We start from the raw sequence: 24454 nt of genomic DNA, 5'->3' as shown, positions 1-24454 counted from the left end.
GGGCGACGGCGGCTGATGCTGGCGTGTGGCGGTGATAGGTGTGTGTGCAGCCGACGCTCCCGGGCACGGAGAACCTGCACCCCCTGCGGGGTGAGAGGACGAGTATCAACGCCAGCGAGAGGGCAGAGCGCGGTGCGGCGTACGGAAAGGGTACGTCGCTTGTCCGCTCTTTTCTGTGCATGAAGCAGTAGCGAGACACGGTTGGACGATTAGACGGCGGAGATGAGTAGGCCGAGCGGTTTATGTCTGTCTTTGTTTTGTTTCGAATTGTATCTCTCTCTATCGTTGGGTGGGTTTGCGCTCTGGAGTCTTTCTTGTTCTCTTGTCGTCTTGAGAACCACAAATCCATAAACATCTTCGCTGCCCTCACCTGCCCAACCCTCCTTGGCTCCCGTGGGGTGCACTCCCCTGAGGAATGTGAGGTCTGGGTAAGGGTCTTGGAGGTGTACCTCTCCACCCGCCAGTCGGCTCAAATCCGTATGGTCGCCAAGGATGGGCAGGGAAGTCCGATGATGTTGAGTTGCAAGGCGTCTGATGAGGGCGGAGGGATCGTGGCGAATCGCCTAATTGGTGCGCTGCCGTCTTCCCGAATTGCGGGAAGAAGTTTCTGCGTCCAACGGCCGGATGGACCGAGCCTTTCTGCCTAAGGTTTTGATATTCTGCATGGGTGGCAGAATGCAAGAAGGCCGTGTGATTTTGCAGTTGGAGGGGTGGTCTCACGCCTTGAAGATCACCTCCGCAGAATTGCGGCGCCAGTCGTGTTACGTGAACACGAGGCACGAGGCGTTGGGGCAACGGAGGCCAGCAGTCAGACGAGAAATTCCTCCTTCCGGCGGCTTTGCAGGAGCACGTGGTGGACCCGGATTAGTTAATGGTCGACTTCCGGTACCACCGAGAGACGTTCAAGAGCGGGTCAGAGATGCTCGACAAGGACGGGCCAATTGCCACGATAACAGCGCCCCAGTCGTACCCCCCGTAGGGGCGAGTCTCTCCTCCGCTTTGGTAATCGATGCATCGCTAGATGGGCGGGGGAGCGATGCTTTTTCTGGAGAACGGCGGAATCAGAGTCCCCAGTGAGGCATGGGAAGCCGCGCCACCGATGATCGCTTCTGATACGATGCGTGCCGTCTATTTCGTCCTGGTGGCTTTCGCACATCATATGAGGGGCCATGTTGCGATTCGTGTTGGCAACACGGCAGCCAGGCATGTCCTCAAGAAGAAAACGGCGAACTCCCAGGCTTTACAGCCTGGGCTTCAGTGGCACCTGCAATTGCTGCGAAAGCTCCATTTAACGGCTTCGTATGCGTATGTGCGGTCCAAGGACAATCCGGCGAACGCTTTGTCGAGGGGTCGCCTCTTGACCGCCCAACGACGTGGCGACGGGGAAAACCTTGCGAAGGGGAGGACTGAGGGTGAATGGAAAAGGACTTCTGCCGCTTCGTTTGTTTCTGCTACCGTCGAACAAAAGAAAGAAGAATCATGAAATGCACTTTTGCTCTTCTCAACTATCTGTATTCATTCGTGTTTAAGAGTTCGACACCTTGCTCTCCCTGGCTTGCATTATGATGCAGTTATAAATGCTTGTCACCTTCTTTCTTTTTCCTTTTATCTTTCCCCCTTCTCCTTCCTCGACCCTGAAATCGTCCACAATTATTCTGGTACGCCGTATTCTCTCCCCCCCTCCCACCGCCTTCGCTACTTCACCGTTACCGCTGCCGCCACTCGTGCGCCAGACGTCTATGTTTTTCCTCCGCTACCTTTCCTAGCCGAATACGAAAAGCAATAGTCTTCGTTAGCTGCCGTCATATTGTTGTTTCTGTCTCTTGTTATTTTCTTAATATATTTGTTTTATTATTTGCTATTCATTCGGTGCTTCGTTCGTACCCGCTACCCAGAAAGGAACGCACCGTGGCTATCGGCGCCTCTTCTCCGTGCATCACGCTTCCTCTCCCCGCGACACCGCTTCACCTCGAGAGATCGTTGTCTGCGTCGGGTGAGCGTTTGACACGAGTTTCTGTGCACTGCACTCGAAGCTGCGTAGCCGGTATCGACCAACCCGATTGATGTAGGACATCGCTGTCCTCTTTCCTTTTCGTTTCTTCAAATCTAAGGCTCTCTGCGGCCTCCAACTTCCGGTTTAACCCGAAACAATCCAAAAAAGTTACAAATACTCCTTTCAAAAAAAAATATATACAAGCAAACACCATAACTACTTTCTTTTTTAAATTTCTCTTCGTCTTTCGCTCTCTTGATTCATCTTTAAGTTTGTTATCCAGTGCTCTTAAACCGTTATCTTTGTCTTCTCTTTTTACTAAAAACAAACTCTGTTCTCACTGTCTTCCAAGCGACGGAAGAAGTTGACAAAGCAGAAATAGTTCAGCACCTCTGTCCGCTCTTTCGTCTTTAAACGTGACCCTTTTTGCTAGGCGAAAGAAGCAAGTAGAGCGCAAGTGTTGTGCTTCCGCCACCTAAGCCTACAAACCACAGCCACTACCTCTCTTTCTCAACCACTCACTGAGAAAAGACACACACACACACCGCACACTGCAGGTATCGCCATTAGAGCTTCGGTTTCTGGTGTCCGATATTTGTCTGTTGGCTTTGAGTACGTGAAGTGCTTCCAAATAAAGTACAACCACTACAACAATTTTTTGTTTTTTTCTCGTAAGCGTCGGCGTTTTTAGGAACTGTCGATTCGACGGCTTTCCGCTTTAGTGTACCGTCTTTTGGATACTTTGTTCGCACACTGCGTTCAGCAGAACGTGGACCTTTTTTCTCGTGTGATCTAACTGTTAGTATCACATATATATTTTTAACCAGCGTTTCGCCTTTTTAATAGCAAGGCGCGTTTCTGCAACGCTCTCCCGTACGCACACACGTGGCTGAATCCAGTTGTACAAGTAACACCGACTTCTTTACGTAAAAACTAAGTACGGAAGCCGTCTTTTTGTGTTTTTCAAGTAATATTTCTTTTCTGTTGAAGTGTTCTTCGCCTTTTCCCCTCGTTCGGATCGTTTGTTAAGGTTGACGGCTGAAGTACCTTGCTGACGTGTCCCCACAATTCTCTGTGCAGCCGCCCATTTCGATCGCGACGAAGTGTGGCGCTGACCGCTGCCTGACTCATCAAGGGCCCAATCAAAGGATCGGCAGCAGCATTCGCTTTTTCTCGCTTTCCCCAGTTCTCTTGTGATCTATCGCGCTGTTTCAGGTGCTAAGAAACGTGCGTGCTATCATCAGATCACGACCACTGAAGTAGCAGACCCGCAGGCCCACTACCCTTGCGTCAACAAGATCAAGCGCGCTTTCCCAACCCCACTGCCATCCCCTCACACTCACACACACACGCAACAATGTCGTTCTTGAGGCAGTACTTCATTCAGCTGTATGGATTCCTCGTGAAGACGTTCCTGCAGCGGTGGCGGACGCCGGTCTCGACGGTTGTGGAGATCCTGCTGCCATGCCTGTTCGTTATTCTTATGTCGATTGCGTACTGGCGCTGTGAGAGCACGATTGTGCCGGCGACGACGTACGACGGCGGGGCTGCGTCGCCTGCGTTGAACATGACGGAGTTCTTGACGTACTTCGCATGCAAGAAGATGAGCTCGAAGCTGAAGGTGCCGTGGTACCCCTGCAGTCCGACGTTGAACGCGACCACCGGTGTGTGCATGAGTTTGATCGGGAACGGGGAGGAGGTCTGCTTCCCAATGGCGTCGTACGGCAAGATGAGCGGCATCATTTACGCCATGTACTTTGGCAGCGGCCCCCTTGCGCTGAACTCGATGGACGGACACCTCACGCTGGCCGCCATGGTGACGCAGATCGCGCGCCAGGACAACCCGACGTACTTCGGCCGCAGCGGGCGCGCGAGTCTGTCGCACTACGGCAAGCTGCTGGTGTCGAGCGACTCGGATGCTGTGGCGCAGCGCTTCATGAAGTTCTGCCGCGAGAAGAGTGCGATGTGTGGGGAGGTGCTGCACAGCACGCCGTTTACGTCGCTGGACGCTGCGCAGGACTACGCGGCGGCGAACCAGAACACCGTGTGGGGCATCGTGGACATCCCCTCCGCGTCGCTGACCACGACCGGGGAGACCGATTTCACGATCAGCATGAATTTCACGGCGACGGCGAACACCGCGAAGGGGCAGGTGAAGTCGCTGTTCTCGCGCGGCCTGGTGACGGACGGCAGCGCCGGCTATGTGCTGTACTGGACGAGCGGCTTCATGACTCTCCAGACGTTCGTGCATGAGTTCTACATGCAGGAGGCGCTGAGCAAGTTCGCCGTTGTCGGCCCCGCCGCCTACGCGTCCGATGCGGCGTCCGGCGTGGAGGGCATCAGCAAGTATCTGACGCCGTACGGGTCGGAGGTGATTCCGATGCCGACCAGTGCGCACTTCGACAACGCGTTCCTGACGAGGTGGGCGTACTACATGCCGCTGCTGGCGATGATGGCTGCCCTGTACCCGACGTCGCGCCTGGTGATGCTGATTGTGAGCGAGAAGCACAACGGCATCCGTGAGGCGATGCTGATCATGGGCCTGAACCCGTCCTGCCTGTTCTTTGGCTGGTACGCGTCGACGCTGATCATCGACATCATCGCGTCGCTGCTGGCTGCGATGTTTCTCAAGGTGGGCTTCTTCAGCCGCGTGGACTACGGGCTGCTTGTGCTCCTGTACTTTTCGTTCATGCAGCAGAACACGGCGCTGTGCTTCTTGGTCAGCTCCATCTTCAAGAACCCGCGCGTGGCGAGTTGGTTCATCGCGTTCGTGCTGTTCGTGTGCGCGATCCCGTCGTATTCTTTTCCGGTCGGGATGACAGACATCCAGAAGATCTTCTGCTGCCTGATTCCGTGCGTGGGTTATGCCGAGGTGTTCACCATGATGCTGAACTACGTGTCTGCCGGGGTGCATTACGGATGGCCGCAGGCGCGCGTGGGCTACTTCGACTACTCCATGGCGATCGGCATGATGTGGGCGTCCTTCGGCATCCTGATGCTGCTCGGCTTCTACCTGGATCGCGTCTCCTTCGGCGCCGTTGGCCGCCGTGCGCACCCGCTCTTCTTCCTGATGCCGCTGTGGAACATGTTCCACAAGCCGAAGGCCCCCCTGATCAAGATGAGCGACATGGGTACGCCGCTGGTCCGCGGCTCGCTTGTGACACCCGAGACGCCGGAGGGCTCGGAAGCCTACGGTGAGTCTGCGAATACCAGTGCGCTGAAGAAGAGCAAGAAGGAGGAGGAGGACACGCACCGGCTGATCGAGCACTACAACGACGTGGTGGACCCGCTGGACCCGTCCATCGCCGCCGTGTTCCACCGCCTGCGCAAGATTTACATTGGCGGCGGTATCGTGGGCTTCTTCTACACGTACTTCACCGGACTGTTCCGCAACGGTGACCGTGTGGTTGCGCTGGACGGAGTGACGTTTGCGATGCGGACCGGCGAGGTGAGCGTGCTGCTGGGGCCGAACGGCGCGGGCAAGACGACGATCATGGGGATGGCGATCGGCATGGTGAGCCCGACGAACGGCGACGTGTACGTGCGTGGGTACGACGCCCGCGAGCACCTGGACGAGTGCCGGCAGAACATCGGGTACTGCCCGCAGAACGACATCGTGTGGTCGCACCTGACGGTGGAGGAGCACATCACTTTCTACGCACGCATGAAGGGCGCCGAGTCGATCGATGTGCGGGACAAGGTGGCGCACGTGATGGACCTCCTGGAGCTGACGGAGAAGCGCCACTGCAAGGCGAGCAACCTGTCCGGTGGCCAGCGCCGTCGCCTGTGCGTTGCCGTTGCGATGGTGGGCGACTCGTCGGTGCTGTTTCTGGATGAGCCGACTGCGGGCATGGACATCAGGGGCCGCAAGACGGTGTACGACGCGCTGAATCGGTCCCGCGCGAAGCGGAGCGTGCTGATCTCGACGCACTTGCTGGACGAGGCGGACCGCATTGCGGACCGCGTGCTGATCGTGAACAAAGGGCTGCTGTGCGCGGAGGGCTCGACGATGTACCTGAAGTCGCAGATGGAGGTGGGCTACGTCGTGACGTGCCTGCTGGAGGGCGGCATGACGACGAGCGACGAGAACCGCGCCGCGGCCGCGCTGGTGGACTTTGTGCGCGCAGAGAGCTACACGGCGCAGCGGGGCCAGACGGGGAGGGAGGACGGCTGCGTGGTGCTGGGTGCGGAGCGCCGTGGCCGCGAGGTGTCGTTCCGCTTCCCGATGACGCTGCTGGGGTCTGCGGGCGTGGGTCTGCTGTCGCTGATCCAGGCCAACAGCAAGCGTCTCGGCCTGCGCAACGTTGCGCTGAACCTGACGACGCTGGAGGACGTGTTCTTCACGGTGACGCGCACGCGGCCGCTGATGGCTGCCGTTGCGGAGGGGGAGCTGGTGACCGGCATGGCCGCGTCGAGCGACTCCGCGGTGAAGTCGCCGCTGTCGCCGTCGTCGACGGAGAACCTGTACGAGACGAACGTGGGCGTTGCTGCGGTGTTTTGCCGCCACTTCCGCGCGCTGTTCCTGAAGCGGTGCCACTACGCGCAGCGCGACATCAAGCTGCTGGTGTACCAGGTGCTGCTGCCGGTGATCTTCCTGCTGCTGTCGCTGCTGGTGAACCTGGTGCGCGACCCGAACCAACCGTCGCTGCGGCTGGACATGACGATGTACCCCGAATACGCGACAAACCCGTCGCAGGTGATGACGGCGTACTCGGACTTCAGCGGGCAGGTGCGGCACATAGGCCGGCCGTTAACAGTGACGAATGCGTTCCACCTGAGCGCGGATCTGCCGGACAGCGCGTGGGGCTCGCACTACAAAACGGACTACCGCAGCATCGCGAGCGGGCAGGCGAACGCGACGTACGACATGAGCAACTTCCTGATGGAGGACATCGACACGCACACCTCGCCGCGCTACATTGCGATTGCCCCCGTTGGCGCGGTGTTCCAGGCAGGCATGCCAAAGATACTTCCGACGCTCATGCACAACACCACGACGAGCCACGCCGCGCCGCAGGCGCTGGACGCGCTGTACCGCCTTGCGCGGACGCAGCTGTTTGGCGCGAGCGTGCCGCAGCACACCGTGGTGAACTCACCAATGAAGCTTGGCGAGTTTGAGAAGAATATGGTAGCTACCAGCAAACAAGTGATGATGGGCATCTTCATTATCATACCTTTCATCTTCATCCCGTCCAACACGATTGGGTACATTGTGGAGGAGGAGGAGTCGGGTGCGCGGCACATGCAGTGGCTCTCTGGAATGAGTGTGTTTGCCTACTGGATGAGCAGCTTCATGTTCGACGTGGCGTGCTACATTGGGACGCAGATTCTCACCTTTGTTATCTTCGTGATCTTCAACCGCACGGAGTTCGTAAGCAAGGATACGGTGGGCCCTGCGATTGTGATGTTCCTGTTCTACGGCGTGTCGTCGATCCCCGTGAGCTACTTCATGAGCTTCTTCTTCAAATCAGCGTTCTCTGCGCAGTCGGTTGTGTTCTGCATCAACTTCACGTTTGGCTTCTTGTGGGTGACAGTGGAGTCGATGATTGCGGAGCAGGCGTTGCTGTTCGCACAAGTTGTGACGTATATCCTTCGCATTTTCCCTGCTGTCTGCTTTGGCGAATCGATGTACGTGCTTTCCGGCACGGAGATGGCGAACATGATGTTCCCGACGCGGGTGAAGACGAGCCTGTTTGCGCTGCTGAAAATCAACGCCAGAGGCACTCCAACTGGCGGCATCGGAACGGGCCTGATCTACATGTCGTGCGTTGGTGTGGGGTGCACGATCGCGTTGATCATCGTGGAGTACCTGCGTCTGCAGCGCCTGAACGCATTCTTCACGCAGTGCTGCACGAGCGCGAACGAGGAGGATGCGGCGGAGCACGCGCTACTGGAGCAGCAGGACCCCACTGTGCTGGCGGAGGAGCGGCGCGTGTGCGCGGACGAGACCGGACCTGCGACGGACCGGATTGCGGTGCAGCACCTGCACAAGCGCTTCATGGGTGAGCACCACGCCGCGGTGGAGGACATCTCCTTCGGCGTGCGCGAGGGCGAGGTGTTGGGCCTGCTGGGTCTGAACGGCGCTGGCAAGACGACAACGGTGGGCATTCTGGCTGGCGAAGTGATTGCGACGGGCGGCAAGGCCTTTGTGAACCACTACGCGGTGCAGAGCCTTGCGAGCCGGTCCTACGTGGGCTACTGCCCGCAGTACGACGCGCTGCTGTGCAACCTGAGTGCGGAGGAGCACCTGTGGCTGTACGCGCGGCTGCGCGGGATCCGCGAGAAGTACATCGAGGTGGAGGTCCCTGTCCTGCTGCGCGAGCTCGGCCTGTCCCCGTTCCGCACGCAGGCGGCGGGCTCCCTGAGTGGCGGCAACAAGCGCCGCCTGTCGCTTGCGATTGCTCTTGTGGGCCACACGACGAGTGTGCTGCTGGATGAACCGACGTCCGGCATGGACGCCGTGGCGCGCGCGCAGACGTGCGAGATGGTGCGGCGGCTGACGGTGGACAAGTCCGTTGTGCTGACGACGCACCTGCTGGACGAGGTGGAGGCGCTGGCGGACCGCGTTGCCTTCGTGGTGCGCGGCAACCTCCGCTGCGTGGGCACCCCGCAGGAGCTGAAGGCTGCGTACAACACGGAGGCGTCCTACACGCTGAGCGTGCTCTTCCCGAACACGGTGCGTCTGCAGAGCGAGGAGAAGGACCTCGTGGAGAAGGTGCGCGAGTACGTGCTGCAGACGGTTTCCGCGATGGGCACGCAGAGCGACGCCAAGCGTGAGATCACGTGCGAGGTGAGCGAGGTGCACCCGTGCTCGATGGTGCTGCTTGTGAACGGCGACCTGCCTGCGATCTGCGCGGTTGTGTCGCAGCTGCAGGGCGGGCGTGCGGAGGGCATCCCCGCCACCACGTACGTGAGCGTGAGCCAGCCGACGCTGGAGGACATTCTACTTCTGCAGTAGCCGTGTGCGTCGCCGCGCGAGCAGACGAGCATTGTTTCTGTTGATTATCTTACCGGTAGTTCTTTATCACGTAGGCATCTCTTTTTTCTTTCTTTCCCCTGCCGCTCTGAGATGGCAGCAAGCGGCGGAGTCCGCACCGGGCGGACTGCACCACCGCGTCTTCTTCCCTTGCCGCACCACGGTGGAGACACCATCGGCGGCAGTGAGGCCGTGTGATGCACCGCGGTGGTGGCGTGGCCGACTGCGAGCTCAGCGAGGTATGGTAGCAATAATAGTAAAAAAAAATAACCAAACCAAACAAAGAAGCGGACGGCTCGGTTGGCGTCTCGTTCTTTTTTCCTTCTCTCCATCTCGTTCTCCTCCGTGCCGTGCGGGTCCTGCCTCTCTCCCACAGGCACCCCCACCCGGACGGGCCGCCCTCGACGGACACTCGCGCCTCGCGTCGTCTGCGCTCCTCCTTCGTTCCGACACGTTCCTTCCTGCCTGCCGTGCTCTACACCCGCTCTCTCTCCCTGACCGCTGTGCGTGACGGGCGGGGCAGGCGGGCGACGGCGGCTGATGCTGGCGTGTGGCGGTGATAGGTGTGTGTGCAGCCGACGCTCCCGGGCACGGAGAACCTGCACCCCCTGCGGGGTGAGAGGACGAGTATCAACGCCAGCGAGAGGGCAGAGCGCGGTGCGGCGTACGGAAAGGGTACGTCGCTTGTCCGCTCTTTTCTGTGCATGAAGCAGTAGCGAGACACGGTTGGACGATTAGACGGCGGAGATGAGTAGGCCGAGCGGTTTATGTCTGTCTTTGTTTTGTTTCGAATTGTATCTCTCTCTATCGTTGGGTGGGTTTGCGCTCTGGAGTCTTTCTTGTTCTCTTGTCGTCTTGAGAACCACAAATCCATAAACATCTTCGCTGCCCTCACCTGCCCAACCCTCCTTGGCTCCCGTGGGGTGCACTCCCCTGAGGAATGTGAGGTCTGGGTAAGGGTCTTGGAGGTGTACCTCTCCACCCGCCAGTCGGCTCAAATCCGTATGGTCGCCAAGGATGGGCAGGGAAGTCCGATGATGTTGAGTTGCAAGGCGTCTGATGAGGGCGGAGGGATCGTGGCGAATCGCCTAATTGGTGCGCTGCCGTCTTCCCGAATTGCGGGAAGAAGTTTCTGCGTCCAACGGCCGGATGGACCGAGCCTTTCTGCCTAAGGTTTTGATATTCTGCATGGGTGGCAGAATGCAAGAAGGCCGTGTGATTTTGCAGTTGGAGGGGTGGTCTCACGCCTTGAAGATCACCTCCGCAGAATTGCGGCGCCAGTCGTGTTACGTGAACACGAGGCACGAGGCGTTGGGGCAACGGAGGCCAGCAGTCAGACGAGAAATTCCTCCTTCCGGCGGCTTTGCAGGAGCACGTGGTGGACCCGGATTAGTTAATGGTCGACTTCCGGTACCACCGAGAGACGTTCAAGAGCGGGTCAGAGATGCTCGACAAGGACGGGCCAATTGCCACGATAACAGCGCCCCAGTCGTACCCCCCGTAGGGGCGAGTCTCTCCTCCGCTTTGGTAATCGATGCATCGCTAGATGGGCGGGGGAGCGATGCTTTTTCTGGAGAACGGCGGAATCAGAGTCCCCAGTGAGGCATGGGAAGCCGCGCCACCGATGATCGCTTCTGATACGATGCGTGCCGTCTATTTCGTCCTGGTGGCTTTCGCACATCATATGAGGGGCCATGTTGCGATTCGTGTTGGCAACACGGCAGCCAGGCATGTCCTCAAGAAGAAAACGGCGAACTCCCAGGCTTTACAGCCTGGGCTTCAGTGGCACCTGCAATTGCTGCGAAAGCTCCATTTAACGGCTTCGTATGCGTATGTGCGGTCCAAGGACAATCCGGCGAACGCTTTGTCGAGGGGTCGCCTCTTGACCGCCCAACGACGTGGCGACGGGGAAAACCTTGCGAAGGGGAGGACTGAGGGTGAATGGAAAAGGACTTCTGCCGCTTCGTTTGTTTCTGCTACCGTCGAACAAAAGAAAGAAGAATCATGAAATGCACTTTTGCTCTTCTCAACTATCTGTATTCATTCGTGTTTAAGAGTTCGACACCTTGCTCTCCCTGGCTTGCATTATGATGCAGTTATAAATGCTTGTCACCTTCTTTCTTTTTCCTTTTATCTTTCCCCCTTCTCCTTCCTCGACCCTGAAATCGTCCACAATTATTCTGGTACGCCGTATTCTCTCCCCCCCTCCCACCGCCTTCGCTACTTCACCGTTACCGCTGCCGCCACTCGTGCGCCAGACGTCTATGTTTTTCCTCCGCTACCTTTCCTAGCCGAATACGAAAAGCAATAGTCTTCGTTAGCTGCCGTCATATTGTTGTTTCTGTCTCTTGTTATTTTCTTAATATATTTGTTTTATTATTTGCTATTCATTCGGTGCTTCGTTCGTACCCGCTACCCAGAAAGGAACGCACCGTGGCTATCGGCGCCTCTTCTCCGTGCATCACGCTTCCTCTCCCCGCGACACCGCTTCACCTCGAGAGATCGTTGTCTGCGTCGGGTGAGCGTTTGACACGAGTTTCTGTGCACTGCACTCGAAGCTGCGTAGCCGGTATCGACCAACCCGATTGATGTAGGACATCGCTGTCCTCTTTCCTTTTCGTTTCTTCAAATCTAAGGCTCTCTGCGGCCTCCAACTTCCGGTTTAACCCGAAACAATCCAAAAAAGTTACAAATACTCCTTTCAAAAAAAAATATATACAAGCAAACACCATAACTACTTTCTTTTTTAAATTTCTCTTCGTCTTTCGCTCTCTTGATTCATCTTTAAGTTTGTTATCCAGTGCTCTTAAACCGTTATCTTTGTCTTCTCTTTTTACTAAAAACAAACTCTGTTCTCACTGTCTTCCAAGCGACGGAAGAAGTTGACAAAGCAGAAATAGTTCAGCACCTCTGTCCGCTCTTTCGTCTTTAAACGTGACCCTTTTTGCTAGGCGAAAGAAGCAAGTAGAGCGCAAGTGTTGTGCTTCCGCCACCTAAGCCTACAAACCACAGCCACTACCTCTCTTTCTCAACCACTCACTGAGAAAAGACACACACACACACCGCACACTGCAGGTATCGCCATTAGAGCTTCGGTTTCTGGTGTCCGATATTTGTCTGTTGGCTTTGAGTACGTGAAGTGCTTCCAAATAAAGTACAACCACTACAACAATTTTTTGTTTTTTTCTCGTAAGCGTCGGCGTTTTTAGGAACTGTCGATTCGACGGCTTTCCGCTTTAGTGTACCGTCTTTTGGATACTTTGTTCGCACACTGCGTTCAGCAGAACGTGGACCTTTTTTCTCGTGTGATCTAACTGTTAGTATCACATATATATTTTTAACCAGCGTTTCGCCTTTTTAATAGCAAGGCGCGTTTCTGCAACGCTCTCCCGTACGCACACACGTGGCTGAATCCAGTTGTACAAGTAACACCGACTTCTTTACGTAAAAACTAAGTACGGAAGCCGTCTTTTTGTGTTTTTCAAGTAATATTTCTTTTCTGTTGAAGTGTTCTTCGCCTTTTCCCCTCGTTCGGATCGTTTGTTAAGGTTGACGGCTGAAGTACCTTGCTGACGTGTCCCCACAATTCTCTGTGCAGCCGCCCATTTCGATCGCGACGAAGTGTGGCGCTGACCGCTGCCTGACTCATCAAGGGCCCAATCAAAGGATCGGCAGCAGCATTCGCTTTTTCTCGCTTTCCCCAGTTCTCTTGTGATCTATCGCGCTGTTTCAGGTGCTAAGAAACGTGCGTGCTATCATCAGATCACGACCACTGAAGTAGCAGACCCGCAGGCCCACTACCCTTGCGTCAACAAGATCAAGCGCGCTTTCCCAACCCCACTGCCATCCCCTCACACTCACACACACACGCAACAATGTCGTTCTTGAGGCAGTACTTCATTCAGCTGTATGGATTCCTCGTGAAGACGTTCCTGCAGCGGTGGCGGACGCCGGTCTCGACGGTTGTGGAGATCCTGCTGCCATGCCTGTTCGTTATTCTTATGTCGATTGCGTACTGGCGCTGTGAGAGCACGATTGTGCCGGCGACGACGTACGACGGCGGGGCTGCGTCGCCTGCGTTGAACATGACGGAGTTCTTGACGTACTTCGCATGCAAGAAGATGAGCTCGAAGCTGAAGGTGCCGTGGTACCCCTGCAGTCCGACGTTGAACGCGACCACCGGTGTGTGCATGAGTTTGATCGGGAACGGGGAGGAGGTCTGCTTCCCAATGGCGTCGTACGGCAAGATGAGCGGCATCATTTACGCCATGTACTTTGGCAGCGGCCCCCTTGCGCTGAACTCGATGGACGGACACCTCACGCTGGCCGCCATGGTGACGCAGATCGCGCGCCAGGACAACCCGACGTACTTCGGCCGCAGCGGGCGCGCGAGTCTGTCGCACTACGGCAAGCTGCTGGTGTCGAGCGACTCGGATGCTGTGGCGCAGCGCTTCATGAAGTTCTGCCGCGAGAAGAGTGCGATGTGTGGGGAGGTGCTGCACAGCACGCCGTTTACGTCGCTGGACGCTGCGCAGGACTACGCGGCGGCGAACCAGAACACCGTGTGGGGCATCGTGGACATCCCCTCCGCGTCGCTGACCACGACCGGGGAGACCGATTTCACGATCAGCATGAATTTCACGGCGACGGCGAACACCGCGAAGGGGCAGGTGAAGTCGCTGTTCTCGCGCGGCCTGGTGACGGACGGCAGCGCCGGCTATGTGCTGTACTGGACGAGCGGCTTCATGACTCTCCAGACGTTCGTGCATGAGTTCTACATGCAGGAGGCGCTGAGCAAGTTCGCCGTTGTCGGCCCCGCCGCCTACGCGTCCGATGCGGCGTCCGGCGTGGAGGGCATCAGCAAGTATCTGACGCCGTACGGGTCGGAGGTGATTCCGATGCCGACCAGTGCGCACTTCGACAACGCGTTCCTGACGAGGTGGGCGTACTACATGCCGCTGCTGGCGATGATGGCTGCCCTGTACCCGACGTCGCGCCTGGTGATGCTGATTGTGAGCGAGAAGCACAACGGCATCCGTGAGGCGATGCTGATCATGGGCCTGAACCCGTCCTGCCTGTTCTTTGGCTGGTACGCGTCGACGCTGATCATCGACATCATCGCGTCGCTGCTGGCTGCGATGTTTCTCAAGGTGGGCTTCTTCAGCCGCGTGGACTACGGGCTGCTTGTGCTCCTGTACTTTTCGTTCATGCAGCAGAACACGGCGCTGTGCTTCTTGGTCAGCTCCATCTTCAAGAACCCGCGCGTGGCGAGTTGGTTCATCGCGTTCGTGCTGTTCGTGTGCGCGATCCCGTCGTATTCTTTTCCGGTCGGGATGACAGACATCCAGAAGATCTTCTGCTGCCTGATTCCGTGCGTGGGTTATGCCGAGGTGTTCACCATGATGCTGAACTACGTGTCTGCCGGGGTGCATTACGGATGGCCGCAGGCGCGCGTGGGCTACTTCGACTACTCCATGGCGATCGGCATGATGTGGGCGTCCTTCGGCATCCTGATGCTGCTCGGCTTCTACCTGGATCGCGTCTCCTTCGGCGCCGTTGGCCGCCGTGCGCACCCGCTCTTCTTCCTGATGCCGCTGTGGAACATGTTCCACAAGCCGAAGGCCCCCCTGATCAAGATGAGCGACATGGGTACGCCGCTGGTCCGCGGCTCGCTTGTGACACCCGAGACGCCGGAGGGCTCGGAAGCCTACGGTGAGTCTGCGAATACCAGTGCGCTGAAGAAGAGCAAGAAGGAGGAGGAGGACACGCACCGGCTGATCGAGCACTACAACGACGTGGTGGACCCGCTGGACCCGTCCATCGCCGCCGTGTTCCACCGCCTGCGCAAGATTTACATTGGCGGCGGTATCGTGGGCTTCTTCTACACGTACTTCACCGGACTGTTCCGCAACGGTGACCGTGTGGTTGCGCTGGACGGAGTGACGTTTGCGATGCGGACCGGCGAGGTGAGCGTGCTGCTGGGGCCGAACGGCGCGGGCAAGACGACGATCATGGGGATGGCGATCGGCATGGTGAGCCCGACGAACGGCGACGTGTACGTGCGTGGGTACGACGCCCGCGAGCACCTGGACGAGTGCCGGCAGAACATCGGGTACTGCCCGCAGAACGACATCGTGTGGTCGCACCTGACGGTGGAGGAGCACATCACTTTCTACGCACGCATGAAGGGCGCCGAGTCGATCGATGTGCGGGACAAGGTGGCGCACGTGATGGACCTCCTGGAGCTGACGGAGAAGCGCCACTGCAAGGCGAGCAACCTGTCCGGTGGCCAGCGCCGTCGCCTGTGCGTTGCCGTTGCGATGGTGGGCGACTCGTCGGTGCTGTTTCTGGATGAGCCGACTGCGGGCATGGACATCAGGGGCCGCAAGACGGTGTACGACGCGCTGAATCGGTCCCGCGCGAAGCGGAGCGTGCTGATCTCGACGCACTTGCTGGACGAGGCGGACCGCATTGCGGACCGCGTGCTGATCGTGAACAAAGGGCTGCTGTGCGCGGAGGGCTCGACGATGTACCTGAAGTCGCAGATGGAGGTGGGCTACGTCGTGACGTGCCTGCTGGAGGGCGGCATGACGACGAGCGACGAGAACCGCGCCGCGGCCGCGCTGGTGGACTTTGTGCGCGCAGAGAGCTACACGGCGCAGCGGGGCCAGACGGGGAGGGAGGACGGCTGCGTGGTGCTGGGTGCGGAGCGCCGTGGCCGCGAGGTGTCGTTCCGCTTCCCGATGACGCTGCTGGGGTCTGCGGGCGTGGGTCTGCTGTCGCTGATCCAGGCCAACAGCAAGCGTCTCGGCCTGCGCAACGTTGCGCTGAACCTGACGACGCTGGAGGACGTGTTCTTCACGGTGACGCGCACGCGGCCGCTGATGGCTGCCGTTGCGGAGGGGGAGCTGGTGACCGGCATGGCCGCGTCGAGCGACTCCGCGGTGAAGTCGCCGCTGTCGCCGTCGTCGACGGAGAACCTGTACGAGACGAACGTGGGCGTTGCTGCGGTGTTTTGCCGCCACTTCCGCGCGCTGTTCCTGAAGCGGTGCCACTACGCGCAGCGCGACATCAAGCTGCTGGTGTACCAGGTGCTGCTGCCGGTGATCTTCCTGCTGCTGTCGCTGCTGGTGAACCTGGTGCGCGACCCGAACCAACCGTCGCTGCGGCTGGACATGACGATGTACCCCGAATACGCGACAAACCCGTCGCAGGTGATGACGGCGTACTCGGACTTCAGCGGGCAGGTGCGGCACATAGGCCGGCCGTTAACAGTGACGAATGCGTTCCACCTGAGCGCGGATCTGCCGGACAGCGCGTGGGGCTCGCACTACAAAACGGACTACCGCAGCATCGCGAGCGGGCAGGCGAACGCGACGTACGACATGAGCAACTTCCTGATGGAGGACATCGACACGCACACCTCGCCGCGCTACATTGCGATTGCCCCCGTTGGCGCGGTGTTCCAGGCAGGCATGCCAAAGATACTTCCGACGCTCATGCACAACACCACGACGAGCCACGCCGCGCCGCAGGCGCTGGACGCGCTGTACCGCCTTGCGCGGACGCAGCTGTTTGGCGCGAGCGTGCCGCAGCACACCGTGGTGAACTCACCAATGAAGCTTGGCGAGTTTGAGAAGAATATGGTAGCTACCAGCAAACAAGTGATGATGGGCATCTTCATTATCATACCTTTCATCTTCATCCCGTCCAACACGATTGGGTACATTGTGGAGGAGGAGGAGTCGGGTGCGCGGCACATGCAGTGGCTCTCTGGAATGAGTGTGTTTGCCTACTGGATGAGCAGCTTCATGTTCGACGTGGCGTGCTACATTGGGACGCAGATTCTCACCTTTGTTATCTTCGTGATCTTCAACCGCACGGAGTTCGTAAGCAAGGATACGGTGGGCCCTGCGATTGTGATGTTCCTGTTCTACGGCGTGTCGTCGATCCCCGTGAGCTACTTCATGAGCTTCTTCTTCAAATCAGCGTTCTCTGCGCAGTCGGTTGTGTTCTGCATCAACTTCACGTTTGGCTTCTTGTGGGTGACAGTGGAGTCGATGATTGCGGAGCAGGCGTTGCTGTTCGCACAAGTTGTGACGTATATCCTTCGCATTTTCCCTGCTGTCTGCTTTGGCGAATCGATGTACGTGCTTTCCGGCACGGAGATGGCGAACATGATGTTCCCGACGCGGGTGAAGACGAGCCTGTTTGCGCTGCTGAAAATCAACGCCAGAGGCACTCCAACTGGCGGCATCGGAACGGGCCTGATCTACATGTCGTGCGTTGGTGTGGGGTGCACGATCGCGTTGATCATCGTGGAGTACCTGCGTCTGCAGCGCCTGAACGCATTCTTCACGCAGTGCTGCACGAGCGCGAACGAGGAGGATGCGGCGGAGCACGCGCTACTGGAGCAGCAGGACCCCACTGTGCTGGCGGAGGAGCGGCGCGTGTGCGCGGACGAGACCGGACCTGCGACGGACCGGATTGCGGTGCAGCACCTGCACAAGCGCTTCATGGGTGAGCACCACGCCGCGGTGGAGGACATCTCCTTCGGCGTGCGCGAGGGCGAGGTGTTGGGCCTGCTGGGTCTGAACGGCGCTGGCAAGACGACAACGGTGGGCATTCTGGCTGGCGAAGTGATTGCGACGGGCGGCAAGGCCTTTGTGAACCACTACGCGGTGCAGAGCCTTGCGAGCCGGTCCTACGTGGGCTACTGCCCGCAGTACGACGCGCTGCTGTGCAACCTGAGTGCGGAGGAGCACCTGTGGCTGTACGCGCGGCTGCGCGGGATCCGCGAGAAGTACATCGAGGTGGAGGTCCCTGTCCTGCTGCGCGAGCTCGGCCTGTCCCCGTTCCGCACGCAGGCGGCGGGCTCCCTGAGTGGCGGCAACAAGCGCCGCCTGTCGCTTGCGATTGCTCTTGTGGGCCACACGACGAGTGTGCTGCTGGATGAACCGACGTCCGGCATGGACGCCGTGGCGCGCGCGCAGACGTGCGAGATGGTGCGGCGGCTGACGGTGGACAAGTCCGTTGTGCTGACGACGCACCTGCTGGACGAGGTGGAGGCGCTGGCGGACCGCGTTGCCTTCGTGGTGCGCGGCAACCTCCGCTGCGTGGGCACCCCGCAGGAGCTGAAGGCTGCGTACAACACGGAGGCGTCCTACACGCTGAGCGTGCTCTTCCCGAACACGGTGCGTCTGCAGAGCGAGGAGAAGGACCTCGTGGAGAAGGTGCGCGAGTACGTGCTGCAGACGGTTTCCGCGATGGGCACGCAGAGCGACGCCAAGCGTGAGATCACGTGCGAGGTGAGCGAGGTGCACCCGTGCTCGATGGTGCTGCTTGTGAACGGCGACCTGCCTGCGATCTGCGCGGTTGTGTCGCAGCTGCAGGGCGGGCGTGCGGAGGGCATCCCCGCCACCACGTACGTGAGCGTGAGCCAGCCGACGCTGGAGGACATTCTACTTCTGCAGTAGCCGTGTGCGTCGCCGCGCGAGCAGACGAGCATTGTTTCTGTTGATTATCTTACCGGTAGTTCTTTATCACGTAGGCATCTCTTTTTTCTTTCTTTCCCCTGCCGCTCTGAGATGGCAGCAAGCGGCGGAGTCCGCACCGGGCGGACTGCACCACCGCGTCTTCTTCCCTTGCCGCACCACGGTGGAGACACCATCGGCGGCAGTGAGGCCGTGTGATGCACCGCGGTGGTGGCGTGGCCGACTGCGAGCTCAGCGAGGTATGGTAGCAATAATAGTAAAAAAAAATAACCAAACCAAACAAAGAAGCGGACGGCTCGGTTGGCGTCTCGTTCTTTTTTCCTTCTCTCCATCTCGTTCTCCTCCGTGCCGTGCGGGTCCTGCCTCTCTCCCACAGGCACCCCCACCCGGACGGGCCGCCCTCGACGGACACTCGCGCCTCGCGTCGTCTGCGCTCCTCCTTCGTTCCGACACGTTCCTTCCTGCCTGCCGTGCTCTACACCCGCTCTCTCTCCCTGACCGCTGTGCGTGACGGGCGGGGCAGGCGGGCGACGGCGGCTGATGCTGGCGTGTGGCGGTGATAGGTGTGTGTGCAGCCGACGCTCCCGGGCACGGAGAACCTGCACCCCCTGCGGGGTGAGAGGACGAGTATCAACGCCAGCGAGAGGGCAGAGCGCGGTGCGGCGTACGGAAAGGGTACGTCGCTTGCCCGCTCTCATTTTTTCTGGTTTTGAAACGAAATGCTTTGCTCCTTTTGCTCCTGAAATAAATAACAGTGAAAAAGAGAAAAGAAGCACAGAATGAAAAGAGGGGGTGTAGAGCGCTGTCTTTTGGGTGCTCAGGATTACTGTGGTTTCTTGGTTTTATCCCGTTTCTGAGAGTTTGATTCAACTACACATAACATCTTTTTCACTAAAAAGTGGGGTATTTGCATTGGCGCGTTGAAAGCCTAGCTCGTGTCTCATACGTCACAACAATTCTTTCAATGAAAACTGTTTGCGGCGGTGGGCTGTTTGCTCATCTCCAGCAACACACCAATCTTGTAGCCCATGGATGATATTTTCCCTTTTTTTCTGGTTACTGTTTTTTTACTTTACTGATTGGTTTTGTTTTCCTTTTCCTTTTTGTGGTTGTCATTTTGACCTCCACCAGAACTGCATGCAGTAAAGAAATAAAAATGCATGTATTACATGGTTATATGTTAAGTTGGTTGTACGTACGTCGTCCTTTTTTAAAAATTATTATTCGCCAATTTGTGCCTGGGCAACGTTGTGGTCGTCGTGCAGTGTTCTCTTTCTTGTTCCTCAGCAAACAACGATCCAGCGGCGGTTCGAATAAGCCCTTATTGGCCTTGCTTTCTTTTTTTGTCACTGAGGCGGCGGGGGAAAAAAGGAAACTGGACTGTGGGTGTGGAGTAGACCCATGCGATCAACAGCGAGCAGTTGAAAAATAGCAATGCTACGCTCTACAGGAAAAGGAACGTTCCAGCGCCTTTCAGTGACGCTGAGGCGACACAACGTCTACGTCTTTCCGCCAATTCCAGAGTGCGTTTCACCTGCCACTGGAGCCTCTTTTTTTTTGTGAAAATCCGCAACAGCATCAACTTCTGTTTTCTTTTTTCAATTGAGCATTGACGAAAACCGAACTAAAAGATACTGTAGCTGCGATAGCCTTTGTTTTTGGTTTTAGTGTATTATCCCTCAACAACATCGCTTTCCCTTCCGCCAACAAGAGTTATCGACCCACCTATGTACGAAGCTGAGTTGATGCCACACGTGGCGCGACGAGCATGAAGTGCTGGGTGAAGCGGAGACTGATGACTCTTCGGTAGACGAAGTGAGGCGCCAGAGAAGAGCGTCTTAACTTTGATGTCCCACTTCGTGTCTGTTTTGGCGGAAATAAGGAGAACAACGAAAAATACCATGCACACCTCAACTTGGCGCTTTTTTTCTTCTTAAACCGTCGTACCTGTCCTTTTGCTATCCTTTTCTCTTCTTTGCGCAGTAGGTTGCTGCTCTTTCATCCGTTGTGTCACGCTCACCGGCAGGATGAGATTTGCTGCATTGCTGCTGAAAACGTTTCTTTCTTTTCCTTTTCCCTTTCCACTGTACCCCTTTTATATGTCGTTTTGTTTTTCATCTACGACTGCCTTGTGAAAAGTCAAAATAAGGCGCCTGGATGCTATTTATTAAAAAAAAGAGTCGTCTCTTTTTTTTGTTTTCTTCTCTTGCGCGACTCGCACTGATGGGAGTGCCCTCTTTGCACCGACAGGAAGAAATCGAAACACGACGCTGTCCATCAATGAACTTTCGAAAAACCGAATAGAAGCCGCCGTACTAGAGTGCTGTCATCGTATGCGAGTGCAACGGCATGAGAGTGTTTTTCGCGACGAGCAAGACCGGTGCGGCAACACATGGGCCAGGAAGCTCATTTGGAACTTCTGCAGTTTTTTCTCCCATTTGTTGCGCACATTTGACATGCGGTGACGGAGTGCGCGGAGGATGGACGTCGTCGTGGAAAATTTCCTCTCTGGCGTTTTCAAAAGAGAAAAGAAAACTTTTTTATTGTCATTTTTAATTCTAAATCTGTTCCTTCCGGAAAAAAAAAAGTATCTAAACAGATTATAAGGTCAAAGAAGCTGTACTGGAGGACATTGTCTAGTGGCAACACTATGTCAGGCAAGCGTGACCCCCATTGACTTTGGATCAATTGGAGGTTGCTCTTCTCCTCGTTTTTTTTTGTTTTTACGCGTTCTTTCCTTCCCAGAGGAGGTAAATATACATATTACCTCGTCTCCTTTCTGTTTTCTGTCACCTATTTCAAAGATTTCTTTATCACCGTCTATATAAAATAATAAAGAAAGCTTTCAACATCATCTATAGGAGAAGCCGTGTTCTGCCTGCGTCACAGCGGAAGCTCAACAAGGCGGTATTCAAGATTGTGAAGTTATGTTTTTTTTTTCACTCCTAGTAGAAGGCAGCGAACAGGGAAGCAGACTCCTGTGACCTGCGCCCAGACCGCTACAACGCACCGCGAGTGCCTTTACGCAGCCAACTGAGCTATTTTTTTTTCCTTTCTGCGCTGTGCGACATCATTGCATCTTGAACTCTCGTTTCAAGGCCTCACAACTATCTTTCTCTTCATTTCCGCCGTTTGTCTGCCCTCATCTTTTTTCTTGTTGTGAGGTGAGAACACCCGCTTTTAACCGCCCCAGCGAAAGAAAGCTGCATTTATATATTTTTTTCTGCGTGAGAACGACGAGAGCGTCAAGGAAGCGAACACCAACGCCAATTGCAGACGTGCAATAGAGTTGAAGGGCGTTTTCCTCCCCTTTCCCCTTTCTTTATAGCAGTGTAGTGTGTGTTTGTGTTGGAAATAGTTCCTCCTCCGTGCAACCATGCGCTCGCATCGGCATCCGCGACCGCCCTTCGCCGATGTCTCCTCGGAGGTCCTGGAGAAGGCCTTCCATCCCTTCGACAAGCTCGTGATCGGCCTCCCGCCTGCCATGGCGAGCTGGACACGCGCGTACGGGTCTGCGACGGAGTGGAGGTCTCTACCTCCCAACCCACTCATGCCGGGTGCCCGCCGCCCGCACAACGGCGGCGACGCTCCCCCAGCAGCTGAGACAGCAGAGGCGTCGCCTTCACACCTGCGAGGACGCGAGGAGGAGGGGCCCCATACGCAGCCCGCTGGGCGACTCCCAGCGCGGCCCTTCCGGTGCGACGCCTGTGATCGCGACTTCGCCGTTGAGGAGAAGTACGAGGAGCACATGAAGACACACATCTACTGCACCGTGCCGGGCTGCAACTTCACCTGCCGCGAGCACCGCGCCCAGCAGATGCAGGAGCACATGGATGCCTTACACAACCGCGCCGACGCACCCAACTTGGCGGATACGGGACACTACCTCGAGCAGCGCAAGCGGCGTTTCCCAACGCAGGAGGTCATCAAGGGTAAGGTGGAGGAGCTCTACTACAAGGCGGCGCGCGGCGTCGTGCTGCCGGATGAGCGGCGGCGGTGGCTGCGGCAGTACGGTATCGACGTAGGCAAGCGAGCCCGCACGGAGGCGTCATTCATTGCCCGCGGCAGCCTTCCGGAGCACTCGCGCTCGCCGTCGGCGCCGTCGGACGCAGCGTCGGAGACATCATCGCACTCGTCCGAATCGCGTCGTCGCCGTCGTCATGATGGTGGCCGTAGTGAGGATGGGGAGCAGCGCCGCTCTCCTCCGGCCACTCGCCCGCCTCCGTTGCCGCCGCAGGGGCAACAAGAGGAGGTTGTTCGGCCTCGCTTTGTTCAGCCGCCGTCGCAGCTGCTGGAGGACCCAACGGCACCGCCTGGTGCCCACGCCGCCGCTCCCGCGCCGCCGCAGTCTTCTCGTGCTTCTCCGCTCGCCTCGCCTTTGTCTTCGTCCTCGCCGAAGCAGCCCTCTGCCCCGTCTGGGCCGAGTCACCTCACCAAGATGATTCCACTGGGCCCCAACGGCACCTTGACACCACGGCAGCGGGTGCAGCTGGTGCGGGAGCGTTATGCGGCTGCCAAGGAGGTGCCACAGTTCTACGTCTGCCACCGCTGCGGCACGAAGGGCGAGCACTGGGTGGACGACTGTCCCACGAAAGGCGACCCGACGTACAACCGACGTGTGGTATGGGGGGAGGCGAAGATGGAGGCGGGGGACGGCAAATCCAACGCGGCGATGAGGCGGGAGCGCGGCAGTCGCAGCCGCATTGCGCAGAAAGGGGAGGAAGAAGAACAGGGTGCGCAGCGCCCCGCTGGGCAGTCCGAAGAGAAGGAAGGGAGGGCCGAGGAGCCCCAGCGCGAGCCCCAGCAGGAATCAGCCGCACCAGAGACCTGCGAAGTACACGGAGAGACGCCAGAGGCGGCCCCGCCTCGTGAGCCCAGCGGCAACGACAACGACAACGGCGAGGACGACGCCCCGCCAGCCCCGCAGTCCGCTGCGCCACCGGCAACTGAGCCAAGGGAGGTGACGCGTGTGATGGCGCCGGTGGCCGCGGCGCGATACGCTCAGCCGCAGCGTCGCGATCCCCTGCGCCGTCCACCGCCTCCCCTTACCCTGTATGAGCGACTGACGGAAGAGGAGCGCCTGAACGAGCAGGGGGTGCTGCTGCAGGCGATGCGCTTCTTTGCGGCCCATGATTTCTTCCCGGAGAAGAAGTGAAAGCGAGCGAAGAGGAATCACTTTGAAGCTCTTCTCTTGTGTGGGTTGGTTGGCGCCTTTTCCTCGCTTCGCGTCAAAGGTTTTTGCGACACGTCAACTGCGTATGGTTTGGAATGCACGTGTGAGTGGGTGCGTGTGTCCGCCGCTGCTTTGTAGCGGTTCTTGTGTTTGAATGAGCTGCCTCCCTCTTTCGGTGTTCGTTTATGTTGCTTCATCAGTGGTGGTTGGCGTCTCTGTGGCTGCTTGCTTTTGCCTCTGTTGTCTGTCTTGCGTGGCGTTGCGCCGCGGCCTTCAGGAAGATGGCGATGGCTCACTTCGCTGCTTTGCTGCTGCGCTTTGCAGAATGGCCGGTGCTGTTGTGTTCGTCTGTCCTTCTTGGTGCATGCAACAGGTCGTACGACGATGGAGAAGGAAGAGAATGTGTCGTGCTCCATCGTATTCGTCTGCCTCGTATGGTGCTTTTCTTGTACACCGGTTGCGAACGTATGAACGACAGTTTACGAGGGTATTAGCGACCTTGGTATTCATATTTTTTATTGTATCTTTAGCAGGTCGATCGGTGCTTCTCCGTATAATGGAAAGCGAGGACAAAAGAGAAGGAGAATGTGCAACGACACGCATAAGTATTTTAATTCACGTCGTTGGCTTCTTCATCTAAAAAGGAAGTAATAACTTTGGACCTCGCACGGTCTCATACGCCTTCGCGGGTTGTTGTTGCGTTCTGTCGTTTAAGAACTTAAGCATTGATGAGAGGCCGGAAAAGGGGGCGTTTTATCCGCGTACGCAGTGTGGCCGAGATGATGGCGTAGGTAGCGGGATTGTCCCTAGGGGGGTTT

General features: G+C 57.5%; 5 protein-coding genes across 10 annotated transcripts; all 5 read left to right on the top strand.

Annotated features, from left to right (window-relative positions):
• Positions 1–307: 307 nt before the first annotated feature.
• Positions 308–1077, top strand: ABB37_04622 (hypothetical protein; the record flags this gene model as incomplete). 2 transcript variants are annotated; one of them, XM_015802358.1, is made up of 1 exon in its annotated part: positions 308–1077. In XM_015802358.1, the coding sequence occupies exon 1, from the start codon at positions 625–627 to the stop codon at positions 1075–1077; it is 453 nt and encodes a 150-aa protein (XP_015658802.1). In that variant the 5' UTR covers positions 308–624. The 2 variants fall into 2 exon arrangements, with proteins under 2 accessions (XP_015658802.1, XP_015658801.1); XM_015802357.1 differs by having other exon boundaries at positions 335–1077.
• Positions 1078–1732: 655 nt separating this feature from the next.
• ABB37_04621 (ATP-binding cassette protein subfamily A member 10 putativeABC transporter putative (ABCA10)) lies at positions 1733–8951 on the top strand (the record flags this gene model as incomplete). The annotated part of the gene is made up of 1 exon (XM_015802356.1): positions 1733–8951. Exon 1 carries the CDS (start codon positions 3351–3353, stop codon positions 8949–8951), a length of 5601 nt encoding a protein of 1866 aa, XP_015658800.1. The 5' UTR covers positions 1733–3350.
• An 850-nt stretch (positions 8952–9801) lies between these two features.
• On the top strand, positions 9802–10571 carry ABB37_04620 (hypothetical protein; the record flags this gene model as incomplete). 2 transcript variants are annotated; one of them, XM_015802355.1, is made up of 1 exon in its annotated part: positions 9802–10571. In XM_015802355.1, exon 1 carries the CDS (start codon positions 10119–10121, stop codon positions 10569–10571), a length of 453 nt encoding a protein of 150 aa, XP_015658799.1. In that variant the 5' UTR covers positions 9802–10118. The 2 variants fall into 2 exon arrangements, with proteins under 2 accessions (XP_015658799.1, XP_015658798.1); XM_015802354.1 differs by having other exon boundaries at positions 9829–10571.
• A 655-nt stretch (positions 10572–11226) lies between these two features.
• ABB37_04619 (ATP-binding cassette protein subfamily A member 10 putativeABC transporter putative (ABCA10)) lies at positions 11227–18445 on the top strand (the record flags this gene model as incomplete). The annotated part of the gene is made up of 1 exon (XM_015802353.1): positions 11227–18445. The coding sequence occupies exon 1, from the start codon at positions 12845–12847 to the stop codon at positions 18443–18445; it is 5601 nt and encodes a 1866-aa protein (XP_015658797.1). The 5' UTR covers positions 11227–12844.
• Positions 18446–20445: 2000 nt separating this feature from the next.
• Positions 20446–23618, top strand: ABB37_04618 (hypothetical protein; the record flags this gene model as incomplete). Of its 4 annotated transcripts, none has more annotated exons than XM_015802352.1 (1): positions 20446–23618. In XM_015802352.1, the coding sequence occupies exon 1, from the start codon at positions 21840–21842 to the stop codon at positions 23616–23618; it is 1779 nt and encodes a 592-aa protein (XP_015658796.1). In that variant the 5' UTR covers positions 20446–21839. The 4 variants fall into 4 exon arrangements, with proteins under 4 accessions (XP_015658796.1, XP_015658795.1, XP_015658794.1 ...); XM_015802351.1 differs by having other exon boundaries at positions 21267–23618; XM_015802350.1 differs by having other exon boundaries at positions 21627–23618.
• Between the last annotated feature and the right edge of the window lie 836 nt (positions 23619–24454).

The sequence above is a fragment of the Leptomonas pyrrhocoris genome (assembly GCF_001293395.1).
Source record: "Leptomonas pyrrhocoris isolate H10 chromosome Unknown, whole genome shotgun sequence".
Lineage (NCBI taxonomy): Eukaryota > Euglenozoa > Kinetoplastea > Trypanosomatida > Trypanosomatidae > Leptomonas > Leptomonas pyrrhocoris.
The sequence above is the reverse complement of the archived record's forward strand: the minus strand, read 5'-3'. Positions and strand labels throughout refer to the sequence as shown.